Genomic DNA, 23,655 nt, shown 5'->3' with positions numbered 1-23,655 from the left:
GACCTATTTTTGAATTATTCATTCCCACATCACCATTGCAGCATTTTAACCAAGGGATGAAATTTTAGCTCCCTAGTGACTTTTTTCATTGCATTGCCTTTGATGTGAAATGCACTTCATGTAAAGACCAAAGGATTGGATAAATACTGCACAATAGTTGAAGTAAAAAACATAAAAAAAAAGCTCAAGTAGTCCATAGTAACAAAATATTTTTACCATATTACTTCGATTACTGATACAATTTCATTCTTTGTTGTTATTATATTTGTGAAGTCGAAAACTAGTTCCGTGATTATTTATTTTATTTGTTAAATGTTTTTTGTGTAAATTTATTTTCCTCGATATTGTTTTTAGGTAGTTTTCACAACTACAGTCAGCGACTGATAACTGTACAGTAAAGTACTGCGTGCTGCGTGCGTGCGTACGCGTGTTAGTGCGCGTGCGCGCCACATGACGTCATCAGTGTGTGTTTTTTTTCGGCTTGCAACTGTATTGTGAGGACTACTGTGTGAACACCAGGCCGGGGGGGGTGTTCCATTGACAAAACAAAAAACAAAACAAGAAACAACACACACGGAATTTAATCTCCCCCCCTCCCGATCGGGTGCACAACCTGGATCTCTTCTTATAAATACATAGTTTTATTAATTTATTCTCATGTTTTCTTAGTGGATATTTTACGCGAACACTCCGGGAGGGCAGAAATGGCGGCCAACATGTACCGGGTCGGAGGTATGTACGTCAATGTGGTTCTTCTCCTGTAACCAAAATACAGGTTTTTCCTCTCTTTTTTTTTTAAGCCGATCGTGACCATCGTAGTGCCGATACCCGGCTCGCCTCGCGTCCGACGGTCGGTTGTGAGCTTTTTGCCCACCCCGGAGTCGACGTGATGCAGACAGGAAGAGAATTCTAAATATTTGGGCTCCAAAATGGGTCAGGCCTCGCGTTGGCCATCGTTAGCCGCAAGCTAACTTAGTATGCAATGTAAACATTTTTATGGATTTTTTGGGGGAGTGCTAACTTGCCGTTGCTCGTTTGCTTCAAAACGTTAACACGCGGTCGCGCTAACCACCCTAATCTTTTAAATTTGTGCTAAATCGTATTTTGGAATTGCTAGCAGGGACGTGTGTGAGAGACTGCCTTTGTATTTGCCTCCATTGGCACGCAGCCATTTAGTGCCGAGTCCTTATTTAGCTAACGTTAGCACCTCAGAGGACGTCGCTATTTTTTAAATTATTTATTTATTCATTTTTTGGGGGTGCACCGTTTCCGAATTTGCACAATGGGACCCCGGCGTCCCGGTTCGCTCCACCGCTTTGCCGTGCAGGCACCCACATCCACACTTGTCTTCCCGACTGCCGGTGCAATTAATTCGCCCAAATTGGCTTAGCCTCCTCGGCTAATCGTTAGCATGCCCACCGGAATTCATCATCAAGCGATTGTCTCACTTCATGGCGTCAGGCCTCGATGATCACCTTTTCTCACGTCGCCATTTCAGCATGAATTCAATTTCCAAAACCTACAACCCTCAGTGTTCTCACCAAGAAAATAACTAGACTCACTACTTAGACGAATGTCTCATTTGCAAAGGATGACATTTGTGCACACTTGAAGGACATGTTAAAGTGACAAGTAAAATCTTCTGCAATGCGTTAAATAAATTAAGATTGTTGCAGTAGTTGACATCTTACCATTATAGCACTAATAAAGTGCAGGCTTTAAACCTCTAGAACAGGCGATGCCAACTTTTGTAGGTGGCCTTTTACTGTTGCATGAATTAAAGTTGCATGAATACATGCAAAGACTAAAATTAATGCCAAGATGAATAAAAAAAATTAAAAGAATATAACCATGATTCAGTTAAATATTAAATGTATTATTTTAATCAAATTGCACCCAAAAACTTGAAAATATATTGCTTTGTTGATTTAAAAAGTTGCTGAATTCATTACATAAAATGAGGGTGGCGTTTAAATTATTTTATTTTTTCGTCCCACAAAAATAAAAACTCACATTTTATGCACCGTATAAGACACGGTGAATTATAAGATGCTTCGTCAGCTTTGGAGAAAATTGAAGGCTTTTAGGTGTACCTTATAGGAAAATGCTGTAGATTTAATTGACTTTTGGCGAACATCGGTTTCCTCGTCTTACGCAGCTTTTCTGTTCTGCCCTTGCAGATTACGTCTTTTTCGAGAACTCCTCCAGTAACCCTTATCTGATCCGGCGAATAGAAGAGCTCAACAAGGTATTGAAATGTCTCACTTCTTTATTTCTTTGATTTTTCATGTGTCCTTTTGTGCCCGAGGGGAATGCTCAGCATTCTTTGCCATTGACACCCTGCGTTTACATTTTGCGAGCTAAGCGGGTCAGAATGGAACTTTAAGAGCGATGGAACTCTAAAACACGAAGGCGGTGACGTAATGACCAAGTAGTGCTGTGGCATCCATGCATCAAATAGCCACTGAGTGGTGTTGAGGCAAGGGAGAAAAAAAAAAAGACTTCAATTGGTCTTAATGGATGTTATGATGAGCGTAATGTCATTTTGGTTAGAAAAAAAACTGCAGGAGCAGTGTGGCTTTCTAACCATGGTTTATGATGCTTGTAGCTTTTCGGTGGTCTCTGTAAGTAGGGATGCGCCAATAACTATTGGTCGCACGTAGTCGTTGAAACGAGTACCGATAATCAAGTCATTCCAAAGATTGTGATTGTGGCAAAAATGTGTTTCATTTAGAGATATATATATATATATATATATATATATATATATATATATATATATATATATATATATATATATATATATATATATATATTTATTTATTTATTTATTTTTTTGCAACTAATGGTCAAGGAGGCTGATAAAAGATATTTAAATCCTGTCAATGCACATCTTTGTTTTAAACTTCAACCAAGAAATTCAGGGAGATCCTAGCGTTATCACCATGTCTTAAAATGGTCAATCTAAACTAAAGGAACTAGTAGCTAATAAATAGCTGCCTAGTTTATTTACAGTAAAAATTAGGTGTTCCAAAATTTTAAATCTACTGGAATATTAATTTCACTTTGTTTTGTTTTAGTTGCAAATATGGCTGGGCAATAAATCAAATTAGTTCAATGAATTTGTCTTTTTAAAACGGACTATTTGAAAATTAAATTGAAATTGAAACTTTGAACAAGAGTTTACAAAAGTGGTTAACTTAATTGCGGCATTTAAAGGGGCCATCACGTGATATTTAAGTGCTTTCCACAGTTGAATATGTACATATAAATTACATTTGGCACATTGGCGATTTAATTTTTGATTAAACTCTGTGTGCTCCCTCACACACATTTTGGCCACCTAAGCATTTCTACAGCAAAACGTTGTCGTTAATAAATGAAACGTTGCTGTTTACTTGGCCAACTCGGTGCAGAATTTTTTTTCCACAAGCTATGAATGCTAACCTTTAATATTAGTATTATTTATGTGTTATTGTTTTCCCCTGCGTCATCACCACTCAAGTGTTGACACTTAACACAGTGGTAAAGTTATTTCCTTGTGATTTGGGCCTCTGTGCATTCAAGCCCATTTATTTATTTATTTGTACTGTCAGTGTAAACTCAAGACATATTGAATGTGTGTTACGCAGAAAGGAAATATGTCCAAAATGAAATTGGCCTCTTCAATCCAACTTTTCTAATTCTTTCTGTCCTTGGCTACAAACAAGTGAAAGCTTGGAAAGCTGGATCGTATGAACACTTTGGGACTTTGTCAAATTCATTGATGCTTAAGCTTTGAACTTTTCAGCCTTTTTTTGGTACCTCACCGCTAACAAGTTATACGGCGAAAATCAGTACAGTTCACGCAAACTTTCATCAGCGATCATCCGTTTTGTTCCATTAATAGCAACAAAGTTCTTCAATGCCGTCGGCCTAATTACACAGCCAGACAATCTATCAATCAGTCGTGGTGAAATGGCCGCCATTACCGCTCCCGGTCAGCTTGTCATCACCGCTTTGACGTGGACACAAAGGCGAGCGGTTCTCCGGGGAAATTACTGAGCTTGTCGGAATATGACGGCTCCATTCAGGGGAAAGGGGGAGGGGTAGTTTGTCACCTTTTTTTTTTCACCTCGCTCCGCCCGTGTGTCTTCCTCAGACGGCCAGCGGCAACGTGGAGGCCAAGGTGGTGTGCTTCTACAGGAGGAGGGATATATCGCACAGCCTCATTCAGTTGGCAGACAAACATGCAAGTAAGTGGCGTCACGCTGGCGGTCTAATTATTGCACAGTGTTTTCATGAAATGATTAGACCTAAAATTTGGTGCACAATCTGGTGATCAAACAAATCACTCATGTTTCAAGATTCAAGAGTTTTGTTGTCATATGCATACTTACATTCAGCAGACTTACATTCCACGAAATAGAGCGAATAATAAAGTAGGCAATAAAAACAGTAATAGGGCAACCAGGGCACTAAGATTAGAATAGACTCGCATTTTGAATGCTCTATCGCTGGTTTTTAAGAATTTAGTAGGACTGCAACTTACCTTTACTTGAATGAGCAATTACTCTTGTCATTTAGCTAGTTTGATGCAAAAAAAAATGCAGTTGTGGAAATATCTTGCCTTGATTTAACATAAAATAGTCCAAATAAAAAGGATCTTGACAATTTTAGGTCTTTAATCAATTGATCGATTCTCAAAAGTACTTGGCAATGAATTTGATTATTGATTAATTGTCAAAGAATCATTATACCTCTATAATTATGTATCACTGTTTTTTTTTGTTTTGTTTTTGTTTTTTAAAAAAAGTGCCATTTATTTTAGTATTGGTAAATGATCAGAGTTAAATCTCTATTTAATCCTCTTGTCCCATTTTTAAACTCTTAACCTGATATGCTCCTAGTGTGGGTGGGAGTGCAGAAGGAAGACATGAAAATGGAATAGCATTTGAGAGTTTTTGGTCCGTTGAAAATTCAATTTAACCTTAAAAAAAGCTCAACGGCAATTCTGATTAAGTTAGTGATTTACATTTTTTCGTAAGCAGGAGAGGCAGCTCAAGTTTAGCCTCCCACATCAATGCAAAACATTCAGCTGCGGCTGCACCCACAGCAAACCATGGTTGAGTTTTTTTTTTTTTTTTTTTCCAGATATTTCTAGGTTAGATTAAAAAAGATTAGCTATGACAGTCTTAATTCATGAATCGCTCAACTTTTTAAACCTCTTTACAGCACTAATTTATTAACTGCAATGCAGAACCGCCGTACACAACTACACTTTTTGTTTCATACAGTAAACATTGTTAGCTAATTTGCATTTTATCACAGGTAGTTCCTACAAATTGTAATCCTTCTACGGATGGTCAAGGGGCCATTGCACTTCAAGCGCTTTATTGAACAAACGCTAACAAGATCAACACATAACAAACACATTGATACACGAGCTGCACGGCCACAACTGATGCCCGGAGGCATTTATCGCGCCGGCCGGCTAACGGTCGGCCGCTTAACAGCCAGCCGCTATTCTGGGCCAACAGCAGCCAGCTGGAGACTCTCATTGGCTGACTTGTTTCTTGAGATTTTGTGTGTTTGTGTGATCAAGTGGTTTTGCGCTGCTTCTGTGCTGGCTCCTTGGTTTGCGAGTTGCGTCCCTCTGGCAGTGGCGGAACCTGAAGTAGTATGCAAGTCTGGACGGGTCACTAATTTACACGTATGCAGTTGTCTTGAAGTCATAATTACAGTCGTTTCTACAAGATAAATATTAAACAAATCAAATGAAAGACAGTAAGTACAGCGGTAACTGAGTGTGCCTTGTCAGCAGGGCTGTAAAATGAGGACCACACTGTACTGCCCTCAGCTGTAAAACAGGAATGCGTTTTTTTATGGCCTAAAATAAGATTCCTTGTAAGGAGAAAATATTTTATTCAAAGACAGTTTTTAAACGTTTTACAGTTGAATCTATTTGGGTTAGTTACTCCCTATTCCTAACCAGTTGACAGACTCCTGCGTCATCCGTGTCTGATTCGTTCAACTTAAATTTACAATGGCATCTCAATTTGTTTTATTTCTAGCTCATCTGCTAGAAGGTTTTGTCCATAAAAACAATCGACATCTTTATAATATCTTAAAAGGCATGCAACGTTTCGCATAGGAGTCACTATAACACAGGTCACAAGTTGTTTCATGTTCGAGTTAATTTGCTCTTAATTTAAAAAGAAAACAAACAGTTGCTGTTAGGTCATTAAAAAGCATTAGATTAGATTTTCTAATATCTGCAGAAAGTGTTAAAATCTCACATAGCTCCTGAAGTGCCTTCATGTACCTGCATTTGACAACCAGTGTTCTTAAGAAAGTTGAGGTACTGAGGTGCCCATGAGGACAACAACATTGACAGGTTGTTGTTTTTGAAGTCTGCAAGTATTGAGCGCACTTTTGTTGCTGCTTTGAAAGGCAAAGAATCTCCTCCAGTGTTGCCATTTTGATGACAGCTGCGCACGAGCAAGGTTATGACTAAACATGACTCGCTCTTGTCTCGGATGATTTATGTAGAAGGCAGCGACGACATGACTTCTATCAAGCCTGTCACAATGGCGGTGCTCACACATTCAAAACATTAGTGTCTTTTTTTTTTCACGATTTCACAGTACATGATGCGAAGGAAGCTAACGCAACAGTGAAAGAGGGAGTGACAGTATGCACACAAAGGGGCCTTTTCGCCCATTTTGTGATGTTGCGGGCTACGCCGCTAATGGATTTTTAAAACCAGCAGATGCCGCCCTGCTGCTCCTCCCGGTGAAGCCACTCACTTCGCTCCAGGGTTGATTTGACAAGTGGACAAAATGTTGTTTTTCTATAAAAGCATCTCTGATTATGGAAGGATTTTGTCAAATACTGCCACATGCTGCATTTGCCTTTTAACCAGACGCCAGCCACCAAAGGCGCATTATTACTACTGCCTTCACTGTCACTTAGCGATTCCACACAGATAGTAGGACGTTAACATCTGGCTCGGTGTATAAATTACGTGTTGAACAAAACCCAACGGGGTGGGAGATGTGAGTGCTGGCCTGTCCCTGCATAATGGCATTTCCTTGCGCACAGGTGGCACCCTGCGTCTTCTGATGATATCTCAAAAGAATTGCACTTGGTATTTACAGAATTCCTACCGGTGTTGGAAAATGTCCGCTTTTACGTTCTTTTTAAGAATGCCTTTTGATTCTACCTCCAAATGTGAAAAACCGCCACGTATTTGTATCATTTATATTAACAAAATGAAAAAGAGCAGAAAAGATAATTAGCACTTTTGGATACTGTACTATGAAAAAACAGTATCGGCTTACTTTTTGGACACCTTCCTGCCAGATTAAATTTTGGCATGAAATATGGCAAAACGCTAGCAGCAGAAAAGAAACTTTATACATCCACAACTGGAGGACAATTTTACTTGACGTGGGAACTGTCAATTCAAAACGGACACTGATTCAACCTACAATGCTGGAAAAATTGCCAGATCGCCGATGTCTACCCCCGTTCAGTATTGGGACTGTTTTCAATAAAAAGCAATGGTAAAATAGGCAGAAAATGCAAATATTTTCTGTCCACGTAATAGCACTTGGGATGCTGCCTTCAAAGGTGCAAAATGGCCATGTCGGCTTGGTACCCCCATTCTGTATCGCTGCCATTCTTCAGAACAATAACAGAAAAATGGCTGCTTTTTTATTTAGTCAGTTTCAGTTGGGCTTGCGACCCTAGCACTAAAGAAGAAAAATTACCGGGTCACCTTCTTTCCAGCTATGTGTTGAGTTTAAACACAACATTGATCCTTCAGAAGATGGGAAAAACAATGTTGTGTTTTGACAAGAGCTACTCTAGCGTGATGGGCCACAAAGATCATCGGCAACTCCAGAAGATGATTGAGAGTCGCCATGGCAACAACAACCTTGGCGTGACAGAACTGTGAAGCTATTTTAAAAATGAGTCCCATCTTGTACCTCGAAGTCTTCTGTTGTTTGTCTCCATTCACCCTCTTGTGTTTGTGCCTCCACAGAGGAACTGGAGGAGGAGAAGGAGAACCCCACAGAGACGGAGCTCACAGACAAACAGAAGCACCAGCTTCGTCACAGAGAACTCTTCCTCTCGCGGCAGTACGAGAGTTTACCCGCCACGCACATCAGGTACGCGCACGTGCGGGTAATCGCGCAGCCTTGAATACCCCCGGCTGCTAACGTCGTAGACAGGAACTGTCTACGCTCACTTCCTGTTTCAAATGCTCCTGCCTTGTGTCTCTTTTTAGGGGAAAGTGCAGCGTGGCGTTATTGAATGAAACCGAAGCGGTTCTTTCGTACCTTGACAAGGAGGTGAGTGGACTTTGGAATGCTGTCATAGAATCTTCTCGTTCTTACTGTATGTAGATGGCCCGCGTCCTGTCTTTCGTCTAAAAGTCCGAGAAAATCACAGCCTATAAGCGAAAGTACCTTGGGGTTGGCACTAAAACAGGCAAAAATCCAGATGTTAGGGAATAAGGCAATGTAAGAGGAAGTTTACATTCTGGGTTAAGTCTAAATATGAGAACATTTATATAATCCTTTTTACTAAGGGGGCATTCCAAGAACCTTGGTTCAAAGACCCTTCACCCAATCAGCAATCACCAAAGGAGAGTGTGCACGCCACCCCAAACTAACCTCTCTAGCAGAGCCTGCTTCCTCCTGCCTTGGAATTATCTATTGCTTCTCGAAAGAAACAGTTATCAAATGGGGGAATATGTGCAGGGAACCTGAGATTTGAGCAGAGTTTTTGCAGTTATCAGCAAATCTAATTTCTTGCTTTTTATGCCCTGAGCAATATAGTTCCCTTTCCAAATTAAGAGCAAATTAATTGAAACATGAAGCGACTTATTGCTAGATTTTGTCTCATTTGTGAAATGTATGCATTTGAGTTTTCTGGACCCGCCAAAAACTATTATCTCGCCACACAGTCTTCTGAGCTCCGTTGTAGAAGTGGACCATTTGGCATTCATATCGGAACATTCTTTGAAAGCACTCCAATTACATTTATATGTGTCTTCTCCTTCCCAATAGGACACCTTCTTCTACTCTCTGGTTTACGACCCCACGCAAAAGACCCTGCTGGCCGACAAAGGCGAGATCCGAGTGGGACCACGCTTCCAGGCCGACGTGCCTGAAATGCTTCCGGAGGGTCGGCACTTGTTTTTTTTTTTTATTTACAATTTGGAGCAAATCTTCAAAGCAAAAAGCAATTAAAATTCCGTCAATTGAGATTTGAAAAGGGAAAACATCTCTCGGTGTGTGCAGCAGGTCAAGCCGACGAGAGGGACCAGGCCAAACTGGAGGAGAAACTCTGGGACCCGGAGTGTCCGCTGACCAACAAACAGATTGACCAGTTTCTAGTGGTGGCGCGGTAAGATGTGAACTTGGTACCTAGAGTATTTTTCAATATATATATATATATTATATCAAATGGCTTTGCTTTTTGCAGGGCGGTGGGCACCTTTGCCCGGGCGCTCGACTGCAGCAGTTCGGTCCGGCAGCCAAGTTTACACATGAGCGCGGCGGCGGCGTCACGTGACATCACACTAGTGAGTCCCATACGATATACGTCGCTACGGTTCCCTTTACGTCACGTCTTTCCCTTAGGATCGTAAACTTGGTTTCGAATACTGTGTGTCAGTGGTTCTCAAACGGGGGTACGTGGAAGCACTATAGTATTGGACTTCCTACATGTAACAGCAAAAACAATTCAAGGCTTTTTTAAAGCTGCGACAGGAGCAGCGCAATTTCTTTTCAAATTGAGAGCAAATGTATTAGAACACAATGCAACTTTTCGCTAAATTGTTTTAGTGACTACTTTGCAAAGCATTGAGAATACGCCGAGATACAACTAAAAATGTAGTTTGAATGTTTAACAAACCAGACACGAATGGTGTTTCTAAAACACTGTTGTTACTTTCCCGGCAGTTCCACGCGATGGACACGCTGCACGCGCATAACTACGACCTGTCGAGCGCGCTGAGCGTGCTGGTGCCGGCGGGCGGCCCCGTGCTCTGCCGCGATGAGATGGAGGAGTGGAGCGCCTCGGAAGCGGCCATGTTCGAGGAGGCGCTGGAGAAGTACGGCAAGGACTTCAACGACATCCGACAAGACTTCGTAAGTGTCTCTGAGCCCCCGATGTTTTGCTACGCCGGCTTTAATCGGCGTCCTAACGGTTCAGGGAACGAGGTGGATGTGGGGACAAGAGCACTTGATGAGACGGCCAATCTCTGTGTAATCTTGTTGCGCGCCTCTCTAGAATCAGATCTAAAACACTGCTTCTTAACTTCGTTGTGGGTATCGAACCCCTCAAATGTGTTGCGCTCTATTAGTGGTGGACCCTTCGTAATTGGAACAATTCATTTAAATTTTCAAATTTGGTTGTCAAAATATATTTGCACATTTACTCTTTATTCATTCGCTTGTTTATCTTAATTGTGTTTTTCAAATGTGGGTATGTAAGATTTTAACAGGGTTTCTGTAGGTATCTGCGACTAATGTACCGTATTTTCCGCTCTATAAGGCGCACCTAAAAGCCTTAATTTTTTTTTTTTTTTAAAGCTGATGGCGCGCCTTATAATCAGGTGCGCCTTATATATGGATCAATGTTGGTGGGATTGGGATTCATAGACGGGGAATGAAGTGAGTAAGTAAGCTTTACCTGTTTCTTTTGTGTGTTTACAGTTGAACAAGGTTGCTCATATTGGCGTTGAGTTATTATGCTCATGAGAGTTTTGAGTTATTATTGGACTTATTATTGTTATTATTTTGAGTATTACTATATTGTGATTGAAAAAGTTTGAAAATGTGTCATTAATTGGGGGTGCGCCTCATATATGGAAAACATTTTAACATATGTCATTAATTTGAGGGTGCGCCTTATAGTGCGGAAACTACGGTAATAGTTTTCAAGGCCATAGTAGGAACACTGTTTCCTTTTCAAAATGAGAGCAAATAATTGGAACATAAAGTGCCCTTTTTTGGCGAAATTAAAAAGCTGAATAAAGAAGTAGTGACTTTTTATTATGTTGGCTTTTGAGTTTTGTATAAAAAAATGCAATGGGTACAGCGTGGAAAAACCGGTAGAGAAACCGGTAGGCTATTTTTATCAGGCGTATCCTCCATTCAAGCTTAAAATCTGTCAGCCGTTTCATTCAGTTATCACGCCCGTTACAGCTTCTACGCCATTTTCCGTGCTGGCGCCAGCTGTCCGCGAATACCGCGTGTGTCCGACATGCACCACCCCCTTGCGCTTGGGATGAAAAACCCGTAGCTCTCAGCCCTCCGTGGTCACGACGCAGCTGATGAATATACATGAAGGGACGCCCAGATGGCGAGAACATGAGAAATTAATATCATTAATTTGCTCCCTGTCTGCTCTCCTGCAACCCTCCCCCAATTCTTGCTTGTTCCTCATCTCAAGCTTCCCTGGAAGTCTCTGACCAGCATCATAGAGTACTACTACATGTGGAAGACCACCGACAGATACGTGCAACAGGTGAGACACCCCAATATCGGGCGTCCCCAACCGTTTTATCACTAAAGGGAGGACTTGTATCAGTATACAAAAACTCACAAGGTAGCTATCACATGAGAAAATAATCATAACAATCATGATCATAAAAATCCCACTTACTGTAGGTTAGCATTTTTGCTTTGGATAATGCAAAATTGAGGATTACATTAACTGAATGTTAGATTAACAAATGCGGTTCCAGTTAGTTTTGCAAAGTATACTTAGGTTACCTGTTTTGCTTAGCTTAGCAAATAGCTGGTCACCAAATGTGGTTGTGCATAGGTTAACAGTTTTGATTTTGTTGGGAGTATTCTTTTTTCTTTGGCTATCAAATCTTGTTTGGTTCTTTTTATTTACCTTGCCCAAAAATTAACTACTTATTTGGTCCCAAAATACTGTCCTGTGCAAGTTACAAATGGTTATGTTTAACTTAAAAACGGTAGAGATTGCGTATTTGGTAACGCTTATTTGTAGGCTTAGCTTGCAAACAAGCCCAAGCGTTTTTTGTTTTTGCCTTTGCTGTAATTAAACACATACATCAAGGCCTGAAATCCCCAAACATTAATTGCAACCACACGTCGTCGCTTCATCACTGTTCTTATAATGTCTTCTCACCGTCCCGCGCGCTCGCGTGTTTGCAGAAGCGGCTGAAGGCGGCCGAGGCCGAGAGCAAGCTGAAGCAAGTTTATATTCCCACATAGTAAGTGCCCCCTCCCCCCTTCGTCCCCGCCGCAACGGTGACGGGATCATTAGTGTTCCCGTCGTCGCCGCCAGACGGAAACACTCGTGCATAATTGAAGCCTTTTTGATTGAATGAACTGCCCAAGTCTAACCCCCCTTCTTTTTTTTCCCCCCTTTGCAGTAATAAACCCAACCCCAACCAGATTTCTCTGACAAACGGCAAGATGGCGGCCGTGAACGGCGCGGGGCCCGGAGCCTTCCACGCGGCTGGCGGGGGCCGAGCCTGCGAGAGCTGTTACAGTAAGTTTGCGTGAAACAGAAACCGAACTCTATAGGGTGTGGATAAAAAATAATGGGACACTGATCTATCTCATTAGTTTATGGACATGTCAATCATTGCAAGCAGCACTACTGTTTGGATGTTGTTTAATCCAAACATCAACTATGATTTCGATTCTATCCATGCATTTTTTTTTTTTTGCCAAATAGAGTAAGGCCTTTACAATAGCTCAACAGCAAGCTCTGAAATGATCATAATTATTTGATTCAGATGTTTTTGAGAGAGAAGACTCAAACATGCAGGATTGCGGCCCTCGAGGACGGGGGGTTTCCACTTTCGGTCTCCAGAAAATGCCTTCATTTTTTATTTTTTATTTTTATTTTTGTAAACCAAGGCGCTTGAATTACCAAAGGACTCGTTTCGCCCCTAGTCAGATCACACGTCAGTCATTCCAACAAATTTCGGCGCGTGCAAGTGTCCCAATATGTCTTCATTAGATGGAGGTTTCCCCCAATCCCTCTCATAGATTTCTTTGATTAGCAGGCTTGTATCAACACATTTGTCGACACCAAGCGCAGTAGAAAATGAAGCAAGAATGGAAATCTACTCGTTTATTGATTTGTCATTATTACAATGGAGTTCTTCCAGCTTGCGGTGGTCGTTGGGCGAGATCAATCGGGCACCGGCGAGTAGATGAGGTCCTTCTGGGACTTGGCCGGGGATCAATAGAGGTCTTTTTGCCGCGCTAAGCCGGGACTAACGCGCGTGTTCCCGCAGCCATGCAGTCGGCCCAGTGGTACTCGTGGGGGCCCCCCAACATGCAGTGCCGCCTGTGCGTGTCCTGCTGGATGTACTGGAAGAAGTACGGCGGCCTGAAGATGCCCAGCCGGGCCGAAGCGCCCGAGGAGAGGTCGTCCCCCAGCCCGGCCGCCAACGTGAGTCCCTTTCGCTTATTGTAGAGGGCGGGTTTCTGCATGTTGGAGCGACGGTATGTGATTTATTGCGGCGGGCGTCAACATTAATAATTCAGCGAGCCGCAAAGCGCTCGCGCGTTCATACATTGGGCACAGCGCGTTTTCCAAAGCTGCGAGAGATAGCACCAGGGAAGATATGTCGAGTTAATGCAATTGTCCAAACATAAGACGCACCCGTAATTTCTAGCATTTTCTATGTCGCCGTGTTATGAGACGCACCAGCAGTTTGGCAACAATGGAAAAACTGTAGCAAAACAGAATAGATCTCTCCTTCCTAAACTCTTCATATTTTCTTGTCTTCATATCTGTAAGTTAATATATTTGTTGCACGCTAAGTGTGTTTTTTTTCCTCATATAGTTTACCAACACTGTTTCAGTGGTCAACTGGTCAACCGCAATTGACAAATTGAGCACCCTCGCTTTTGTTTCTTGTTTTTTAATATGGTTCGAATAGAGTTGCCACAACTTGAGAATGTTTTAATCGTAAAACATTTTATGGGAAAAAATCTGCTTGTTTTTATACGTTGTAAAATCTTCTCGCTGGCCGGATTAAACCCGTTCACGGGCCAGAAACGCCGCGCGGACCCTATGTTGGACACCGCTGCTCTCCAGAATGTTATGTGATCTATCTTCAGAATGGGTCACTGAGCAGAACCACGTTTGTTTTGTTTCTAAGTGAGATTATGTTTGAGGAAATCACTTTTGCCAACCTATATTAAAACACATCTGGCAACTTATTTGCTATTTGCTAAAGTATCAAGCAAATTTAATAACTAGTGGAACCATCTGTTTTATTTTCCGGCTCCCCTGCCAGGAAATTGTGACAATAATGACACTAAAATGTAAAAAAAAAAAAAAAAAGAGCCATAAGTTTTGCAAAGGAGTCACTGTAATACAGTTAAGCAGCAACTTTGTTCATGTTCCCACCAATTAGCTCTTAATTTGAAAAGAATCTTGTTCCTATCTTGGCCATGAAAAGCGCGAGGTTAGATTTGCGGACACCCAGAGACTTTGTTCTCACGTCCCCCCCGTTTGAGAAGCACTGATTTATGACCTTGCATTCTTCTTCTTTGCCCTTATCACGATTTTGCCGCTTCTCACGGCTTCTCTGCGGTCATCCCCAGGAGCCCCGGTCGCGGAGTCACGCCCCGCGCCAGTCCAACCACATTCCCATGCGCAACAGCGGCAGCCCCAAGTCGTCCATGAAGACCAAGCAGGCCTTCCTGCTGCAGGCCACCCGCCTCACCAAGCTGGCGCGACACATGTGCCGCGACGTCATCAGGCTGCGCCGCGCCGCGCGCCGCCCCTTTGTCCCCATTAACTGCGGCGCCATAAAGGCAGAGTGTAAGAGCGCCTTCAATACCTCCTAATGTGGACACACACACATTCTCACCCCTCTCGTCACCATCAGCTCCCCCTTACGTCTGTCTCTTCCCTTTTATTTTTTTTTTATTGTTATCATTTTTGGCTTTGTTTTTGTATTCTGCCTTCGCTCTCCCCCCCCTCCCCAACCCACTCACATTTCCAATAAAGACTTCCTGCCTTCATCACTCGTGAGTTTCAATCATCTTTTCTTTTTTGGAGGTTTTTTTTTTTCTTTTTTGGAAGAGTTGCGCACCATCAGATTTTCACCTTTTTTTTTTTTTCTTTTTCCGTTTTTTCACAAAGAGAAACTATTGTTGTCACCGGAGCGCAACGCTCGGGCCATGACCTCATCACTCCATTCCCGTCAATCAATCAATGGACTCTGCTCACCCCCTCCATCGCCATCTACCTCCTCCTCCCCGGCGTCGCGGACGTCCAAAATAAAGTTCGACATTGAAAGCATCTCCTCCGAGTCCTTGTGTGCTTTCGTGTGTCCACGTGTGTGTTACTTGTCCATCGACTGATTGATTGGTCGCCACAAAGACACCCCCTCTTCCCACTCCGCCGCATGGATCGTTGCGCCATCACCACGCCCTCATGTCTGTGTCGAGTGTAAGTGACATCATCATCATCATCCGTTTTGCTTTGACTTGCCAGCTTCCGCTGATATGCAAATGGCGTGTGTATGTGCGTAGATGTCTCGAGGGTGTCCGAAGGTCACGGGACCCGCCTCCCCAAAATCCGAGCGGCGCAGCGCAGCACTCTTACCAGCGTGGTGCAGTTCCTGGGTAAGTCCGGCCCGCTCGAACGGATTGATTGACCCGTTGCCGCGACGACCGACAAGCCGACATCGCGTTGTTCGCTTGCCGCGGCAGAGTCCCGTCCGGCGTCCCAGGCGCCGCGCTCGCACCGCACGGCCGGCTTGCAGACGCCGCCGCCGCGACGGCTGCTGTCCTCGCTGCCGCACGGGCCCCACGGCATGCTGGGAAAGCGCAGTTTTCACCACCACAGCAGAGGAGCCGAGCAGGACAGGCGCTCGGGTAGGGAGTTTCCATCTCTGAAAAGTGTGCCTTGCAGGTCTTTAACTGCTGTTTTTGTTTTGCAGAGAACCCCGGAACCGCAGGTGGCGCCCTACTGGTAAGTGAGAAAAACACATACAGAAAAGAAAACTTTATTGATACAAGACTTGGGAGTTGAACGGGTTTTTAATCCCATGACAGGAACGGTACTTTTCTAATTAAGAGCAAACTAATTGGAACACGAAGCACACGAGGCATCCTTGGAAATATATGTACACGCTGCATATTTTTTTTCTATTGTTAGATACATTTATGTATGTAACTGGTACGGTTGCTCCGAGGCCAGCTTTCCAAATGCGGTTCTTCTCAGGTTTGGTTTAGATTGCCTAATTACGGCGCCACCCATATTCCCAAATTTAGTTCTGGCTAAATTGCCAAGTACGATTACCTACCGCTGAGCAATTTGAACGATTATCATGACGGCAAGGGTAATTATCGTATAATCGTAGCGACTGATGTTTTTGACAGCACAACGGGCGCAGCGGCGGCGGCGGGAGTACGCGCGGAGGCGTGATGATCCGAAAGAGGCGCCCCAACTGGATCGACGCCCCCGACGACAGCTTCTTCCTCGTCACCCGGGAGACCAGGTAAGCTAAAGGTGACCCAGCTCCTCCCGCCGTCTGCTCCCTGCCACGTACATCCCACACAAAAGCTGTAGCGTTCAAACCCCCTGCCAGATTTTCACTCGAAACCTCATTTGAAAGATGGAATCCAAATGACAAAAACGCCGAGGGTTTAAGGGGAAAAGACGTGACAAAGTCGAGCAATTACAAAGCACTGAAACGACAGAGACCTCAAACGCGTCACTCGGATCATAACTCGTGTTGATGTTCCCAAAAGGTTCAGCTGAGGTACCTTCTATGGTTCTGCTTAGTGCGTCATGCTTGTCAAATCCGGGTCCGCTTAGGTTGCCAAACGCTACTCCGCTTTTTGGTTCCGTTTGTTTTGTCCTGGGTTCAATTGCCAAATTTGCTTCCACGGCTTTCATGGTTCCACTTCTACTGCAAAATTGCGCAATTGCTTCCGTGTAGAATCTCGAATATGGTTCTACTTCAAATATTTCAACAAATATGCTTCCTGAGGTGGGCAAATTGTCTTTTTGATTGAGTAAATTTGGTTCCAAAATTACTCGTAGGCCACCAAATTTGGTGTCCTCACTGTAGATTGTTACCAAATAAGGTTCCACAAGTTAACAAATTGACTTCGCTTAGGTGACCAAACATGGCTCCTCTTAGCTGGTTCCAAAATTCCTCTTAGGTTCCAAAAAGTGCTTCCATTTGGTTCCTTTGAGGTGACCAAATTGTCTCCATTAACTTCCCAATTCTGCTTTCTTTTAGCTTAGCAAATGTGCTTTCGTTTAGATCACCAAATAAGTTTCCTCTTCAGTGACCAAATTTGGTTCCAAAATGACTTGTGGGGTACCAAAAGCGCTTCCATTTTGTTACCAAGTTGGTTGCTTACAAAATAGGCAGCAATACGTTGGCAAATATGGCTCCACTTAGGGATAGCTAATCGACTCCACTTAAGTTAGCGAAATCAGTTTCCTCGTAGCTAGCCGCGGTTCAACCTCTGCAAAATTAACTTCCTCTTAGGTCATTACGGTTCCGTGCAGGTTCTCAAATATGGTTGTGGTTCATATATGGTTCGGATAGCCTTATTTTACCAAATATGGCTCCTCGACCAATTTGGTCACTTTCCTATGAAACTACCAAATTGGCTCGGATCTTTTAGTCATCCGCTTAGATTCTTCTGATTATCAACTACGTTTTCTCTCTGGTGACCAAAAGCGGTTAGCAAAAGTGGTTCCGTTTTTTTCCCAAGTCGGTTTCATCCAAAACGGGCTTCTTTGGCTTTAGTGACCAAATACGCTCGCGTACACAACACCAGACGCTTTTGCGATTTTCTCGTCGGGCGTAAACAGGACGTCCTTTATCGCGCGGGAGCGAGATGTTCTTCCATTTGAACGCGGCCTAATTGAGTCACGGTAGCAGGCGCTCACAGCTGCTTCTCGGAGCGCGGCCGCCGCTAAAATTAGCGCCGCTAACTGGTGCGGATGGGCCGGCGAGGAGCCACGCGGCGCGGGGTCCTGAGTGGAAATGTCATTAGCACATTAGCGGGCGCCGCCGGGCTCTGGTGGATCCGGAGCACTTTGCACGTGCGCGCCGGGGAAAATACGACGTTTTTGAACGCCGCCTACGAGGAAGTAATACGTGTTAATGCTTGTGATAACGACAGCAACGTCTTGGTTTTCTCCTCCATCTCTTTCTCCCTCTTTCTCATTGTCTCTCAGTGTGGTGAGCAACGCCGCCAGGCACAGCCCAGAGAGATGGGAGTGAAAGGGAAATGAAAAAGAAATAGTCACTTTTGCCGCTTTTCTTGAAGTAGGTTGAAAAATGTCCAAATTTATCGCACTCCCCGTTGACTTTGCGCAAGCGGAACCGGTTTGGACAACCTTATTGTCGGCTGCTCCTGAAAGAGTTCCGCAAAAGTCCCCTAAACTTATTTTTATATGTGCCGTATTTTTCCGATTATAAGTCGCAGTTTTTTTCATAGTTTGGCCGGGGGTGCGACTCATATTCTGGTGCGATTTATGTGTGAAATTATTAACACATTATTATAGCATTTCACATGTTATTTTCCCACTGAACCGCAAGAGGGCGCTCTGGGCCTGAACCACTAGAGGGCACTCTAGTCCTTTCCCCATTTCCCCAAAAAATGCGACTTATACTCCAGTGCGTCTTATATATGTTTTTTCCTTCTTAATTATTCATTTTTTGGCCGGTGCGATTTATCATACGGAGCGATTTATAATCCGAAAAATACGGCAATTGGAACCATATTTGGCAACCAAAGCAGAACCATGATTTACGAGCGTAATTACTTTTAAATTGCCAATTTTGATTAACTCATCCACTCGATGAATAACAATAAAAAATGGATTTCGGACGTCTATAGCCGTCATTGGCACTGAATGAAGTTATTAACCGATTACTTAAAAAAAAATCCTAAAATGTTGGTGTTTGCCTTTGACATAACCTTAAGATATGAATTACAGACAAAACAATTTATTTTCGTTTTACAACACAGAGGAAAAATCGTCCAGTTTTAATTCATTTTTAGGTTGAGTTGAGAGTCAAAGGAGGCTAATCATTCAATCCCAGGTACCTGTGTTTTTTTTTTTTCTCGAAAAATTTCAAGTGGTAGGCTAAAAAAACACTGACGCTACATGAACTGAAAAAAATCATCATTGGTCAGGCCTTCCTTATCGAATCATTCAATCCCATAAACGTATTTATACGTCTTTTCAGAGTCTTGACCATGGGTGTCAAAGCTGCTTTTCACCGGAATGACTGTGAAGTCAAATACATTTTAAGTGCGTTTCTTTCTCAGCAAGTTTTGAAATCGGACGCCAGTGAAAATTGGGAACAAAAATAGTTGCTTTAACCCACTTTTTTTGAAAAGTTGAAGACGGTTTGAATATTTGGTATTTTACACAGAAACTCGAAAGTCAAATCAGCATTTGGCGGGCCACATCAAATGATGTGGTGGGCCAGATCTGGCCCCTGGGCCCAAAGTTTGACACCAGTGGTCTTGACATTCAATCCCAAGGTGCCATTTTTTTTTCATAATTATTTAATTAATTTATATCTCTTTATTTACATTTATTGGAATTATTTATTATTTCTATACAGATGTACTGTATATCATTTTTTTCAGACTTATTTTTCAAATATTAGTGCAAAGGGTGGGTCACTAAACAGTTTTCTCCGTAAATGTATAAAAGGAGATCAAAAGATACGTAAAAATACGTCTTTGGGATCGTGCGAGTTCATACCGCGACAAACAATCATGTCATGTGCGTACTGCGCCCCCTGTAGGAGGGCGAGGCGGCTGCTGTCTCGCTCGCAGCTTCGCCACGCGTGCCGGCAGCCCTGCGAGCAAATCACCCTGCGGAGGGCCTCCCAGGCGCCCCCGCCGCAGGGCCTGGTCCTGGGGCCCCCGCACCCGCACCCCAGCTTGAGGATGCGAGGCCCCATCGTCATCCACGACTGAAGCGCCGCATTCTCGCCCTTCTTTTTCTCCTCCTTAACGTTAAGCCGCGAGCCGCCATGCGATACAAACACGTGCCGTGCTTTTTTTTTTTCTTCCCCCTCCTCTCTTTACACCCAATTTGTTAGGGACACGTCGGAAAATCATGTGTGCTAAATGGGCGGCAACATATGGCACGGGGGCTAACATACGGCCTGCCGCTGCAACTCATGAGGTTCGCCTTTTTTTTTTTAAATGCACAAATGGGAACGGGCCAATCGTTAATAGGAAATCAACAATGAATTCACAATGCTGCAAGTCATTCATTTTATGAAATTGTTGCAATGTCAAATCGTCGTTTTTTTACGGAGGGTAGCTGACACCCTTGACTAGTGCTTATCTAATATGAATCCAATTGAGCACTGTAGTGATAAATGTGACCATTGGATGGCAGCGTTTCCACACTTATAACACAACCACATGCAATTCAAAGTAAAGAATGGAAATCAATCTTTCGTATGATACCACCCATGTTTACATAGACATAGCACACAATAAAATATTGCTAAATATACCGGCACTCTGGAATTGCCTTTTCTGATAACGCTTGGCGCTGAAAGATTTAATTGATTTCACCGTCAAATTTTCATGAAAGAAAATGCAATTTAATTTCAAATTTGCAGTTGATGGAACCTTTCAAGAGTCAATTTTAGAGTTTTTTTTTTCTTTTCCATAAAAAGTCAATGTTGCTAAAATTAGGACGCACCAAAAGGAGAGGAGCACTTTGTGGAAAGTCCATTTTTACACAACGAGAAAAAGACAAACAATCAAAAATCGATGTAAAAGACACTGAAGCAGTGTCCGTTTAATTGGTTTCAAATTTTAAATCGCATTAAACTTCACAAAGAGAAAAATCATTTGAGGTAATTACAAAGTAATTAAAATGTGCTCCCGCCCTCAAAAAAATGATCTTTTAATCGATTTAATCACATTTTACTACATCATAGCATGTATGCGCATGTGCGTGGTCATGGCAACAACACGGCAGATGAGACAAAATGTACATTTTTTTTTTCTTTTTAGTTTTTATAAACGGACATATGAACGTTTTGTGTTGATTGTGACTCGTGATGTCGGTTTGTACCTTTTTTATTTTAGGGGCGGATGAACTAATAGGTTTAAATTTGATGATTTTTTTTTTTGGTTTGTTTTAATCGGCAGTAGTAGAATCTTTAAGCAAGAAATAATTGAATTTCCCTTTAAATTTAAAATCCCATTCTCAGGCACGTTGTATTTAAATATGTAATATAAAATGAGCAGTGAAATTATTAGCATTAGCTAACATAGAAGAGGCAAGTGTCCACCAAATACAATTGAACAAATGTGTACTTTCAAATCACAAATTCACTCTTTTTTGTTTTTGTCCGTGAAGGATATTTTTAAAGGCATTTTTTGCCTTTGCGTTGCATTTCAACAACTTAAGCCTCGCCCTGTATCTTTTATTATTTACAATCTTGTTTAGAAAAAAAAAAAAAAATCAGGCATGACTTTCAGGCCACCGCGAGGGTCCTGATTTCTTCATCGGGAATGTTTGTGTTTTCTTGTACGTATGTCACGTGTTCTAAAAATGCGGAATGTGGTCATAATAAAAGAAAAGTCCATCATATCTTGGTGTGTGTGTGTGTTTTTTTTTTTTTTTGGGGGGGGGGGACATGTAACTGAATGCAGTTGGTTTCGAAGAATTTTCATTTTGTGAGGGATAAAAAATAAAAGTTTTTCAATGACAGGATGCCTTTTGTAATAAATTGACAAGTGAAAAACCAATACAGTACAGCGTCAATATGTAATGTCTTTTGTTTTTAAATATGTTCATAGCGTTATTTTTCGGAGCTCCAGTGGCGCAATCGGTTAGCGCGCGGTACTTATAAGACAGTATTGAGCAGAGCAATGCCGAGGTTGTGAGTTCGAGCCTCACCTGGAGCATGGTTTTGATGACGCAATCTTACGAGACCCCTTCAATTTCTCCTGGAAAGTTCAACGTTGGAAATCGAAATCCGCTCAAATTAACTCCGTCGTTTAATTTGGGCATTTTATCCTCTTCTAATTTGCTATTTTATTACCCACGTGCCTGTTAGATTTCACACTTGATAGGTGGACAAGCGGAGCGTGTGCAAAACATTTGCAATTGTCGGCAGAAGACAAAGTGAATTTCCCATCATTCCAATCACGACTTGGTGCTCAGCAGCGACACCCGCAGGGCCAAACTTTTTGTTGTAATGACAAATGTTGGCCGCTAGGGGACATCCTAACAAAGGCAGAGAGCTCAGGTAAATAATTCTCATGTTTTCCAGCCGTTTCTTATTTTTGTGAGCTATGTGAAATATTGAGTATTGGTTAATGATTTGGTATACTGTCTAAGTTTTTGTCGTTTTTTCGAGATTTCTCTTCTGCGTGTCTTTGATGTCTTGTCCTCTTTTCGTCTCCTTTTTTGATATCACCCGATGTCGTTTTAGTTTTCATAGCTGTTCTTCTGTTCCTTATATGTGTGTTTGTTTGTGTGTGTGTCCCAGTAAGCCGTAGCAAAGCTGGGAATGAACAAGCAGAAGATTGCAGTAATGACGTGACCCAGATGCCCTGGTGGCAGGCTGAAAATGAGAGTGCAGATCAGGAGGCCTTGCCCCCCCAACCTCCCACCCACCAACACACACACACACACACACACACACACTCCCATCCGGTCATGGGGGTATTTAACAGCAGGGTGTGCGTGCGTGCCACAATTTTAGGAGTGTTTGCTCTCTATGCTCCGGATTACACATGACACTTTTTTTTTTTAATTTACTCTTTAGCTTTTGGAGATGACCCCCCCCCCCCCCCCCCCCCCACACACACACACACACACACACACACACAAATGGGCCCCAATTTCCACACCCATTTTGCTAGACCAGGTGGCTCAAACAATCATACGCCACCCTCAGCGGGCCACTTTACTGAATGACGTGTGTGTGTCAGTGATAAAAAGGGAGACGAAAGACAACAAGAGTTTAATATTCAGGATAAGCTGTGATTGAACATCCAGCGAGATCAGAGCCGAATGATCAAATTCTGCCACTGATAATCCCTCATCTTGGAAAATTAAATACCACTCGGCTCTCACACACTTTTACACACACACACACACACACACACACACACACACACACACACACACACACACAGACATTGGTTTAAAAAAAAAAGTGGGTCTTAATCTGACCTGTCTCATCACCCCACTTGCTTCCTTGGGGATGTGTTCTGATATCTGATGAGTTTTTCATTAACAAGACTCAAATCTAATCCTACGGGAAGAACATAAAATGACAACAGATAAACCCCAGCACACACACACACGCACGCACACACACACGGCACTGATATCCAACATGACATCTTTATACACACGTATACAATTTTTTTAAGATTTAATCTCCTTTTAGCAGTCGTATTCACGCCAATCTTATGTCTTTGTGTGGCCTCCATTGATTATATATATATATATATATATATATATATATATATATATATATATATATATATATATATATATATATATATATATATATATATATATATATATATATATATATATATATATATATATATATGTATATATATATATATATATATATATATATATATATATATACCTTGCGCATTTAAA

The 23,655-nt window shown here is 42.3% G+C and overlaps 1 protein-coding gene and 1 non-coding gene across 4 annotated transcripts; both read left to right on the top strand.

Moving 5' to 3' along the window:
- Window positions 1-491: 491 nt before the first annotated feature.
- On the top strand, window positions 492-21,618 carry mta3 (metastasis associated 1 family, member 3). Of its 3 annotated transcripts, none has more exons than XM_088439050.1 (19): window positions 492-732; window positions 2,181-2,248; window positions 4,142-4,235; window positions 8,030-8,156; window positions 8,276-8,339; window positions 9,060-9,177; window positions 9,297-9,399; window positions 9,478-9,577; window positions 9,957-10,145; window positions 11,452-11,526; window positions 12,186-12,244; window positions 12,407-12,525; window positions 13,283-13,440; window positions 14,604-14,823; window positions 15,540-15,632; window positions 15,720-15,884; window positions 15,950-15,981; window positions 16,392-16,510; window positions 19,802-21,618. In XM_088439050.1, exons 1-19 carry the CDS (start codon window positions 705-707, stop codon window positions 19,974-19,976), a joined length of 2,106 nt encoding a protein of 701 aa, XP_088295176.1. In that variant the 5' UTR covers window positions 492-704; the 3' UTR covers window positions 19,977-21,618. The 3 variants fall into 3 exon arrangements, with proteins under 3 accessions (XP_088295176.1, XP_088295175.1, XP_088295177.1); XM_088439049.1 differs by having other exon boundaries at window positions 9,294-9,399; XM_088439051.1 differs by lacking the exon at window positions 492-732 and adding an exon at window positions 868-984 and having other exon boundaries at window positions 9,294-9,399.
- A 223-nt stretch (window positions 21,619-21,841) lies between these two features.
- trnai-uau (transfer RNA isoleucine (anticodon UAU)) lies at window positions 21,842-21,935 on the top strand. Its single transcript has 2 exons — window positions 21,842-21,879; window positions 21,900-21,935. It is a non-coding gene; the product is annotated as a tRNA-Ile (tRNA).
- Window positions 21,936-23,655: the final 1,720 nt, after the last annotated feature.

The sequence above is a fragment of the Hippichthys cyanospilos genome, chromosome 17 (genome assembly GCF_059441005.1).
Source record: "Hippichthys cyanospilos isolate Australia breed blue-spotted pipefish chromosome 17, RoL_Hcya_1.0, whole genome shotgun sequence".
Lineage (NCBI taxonomy): Eukaryota > Metazoa > Chordata > Actinopteri > Syngnathiformes > Syngnathidae > Hippichthys > Hippichthys cyanospilos.
Note: the sequence above shows the minus strand (reverse complement) of the source record. Positions and strands in the feature narration are given on the sequence as shown.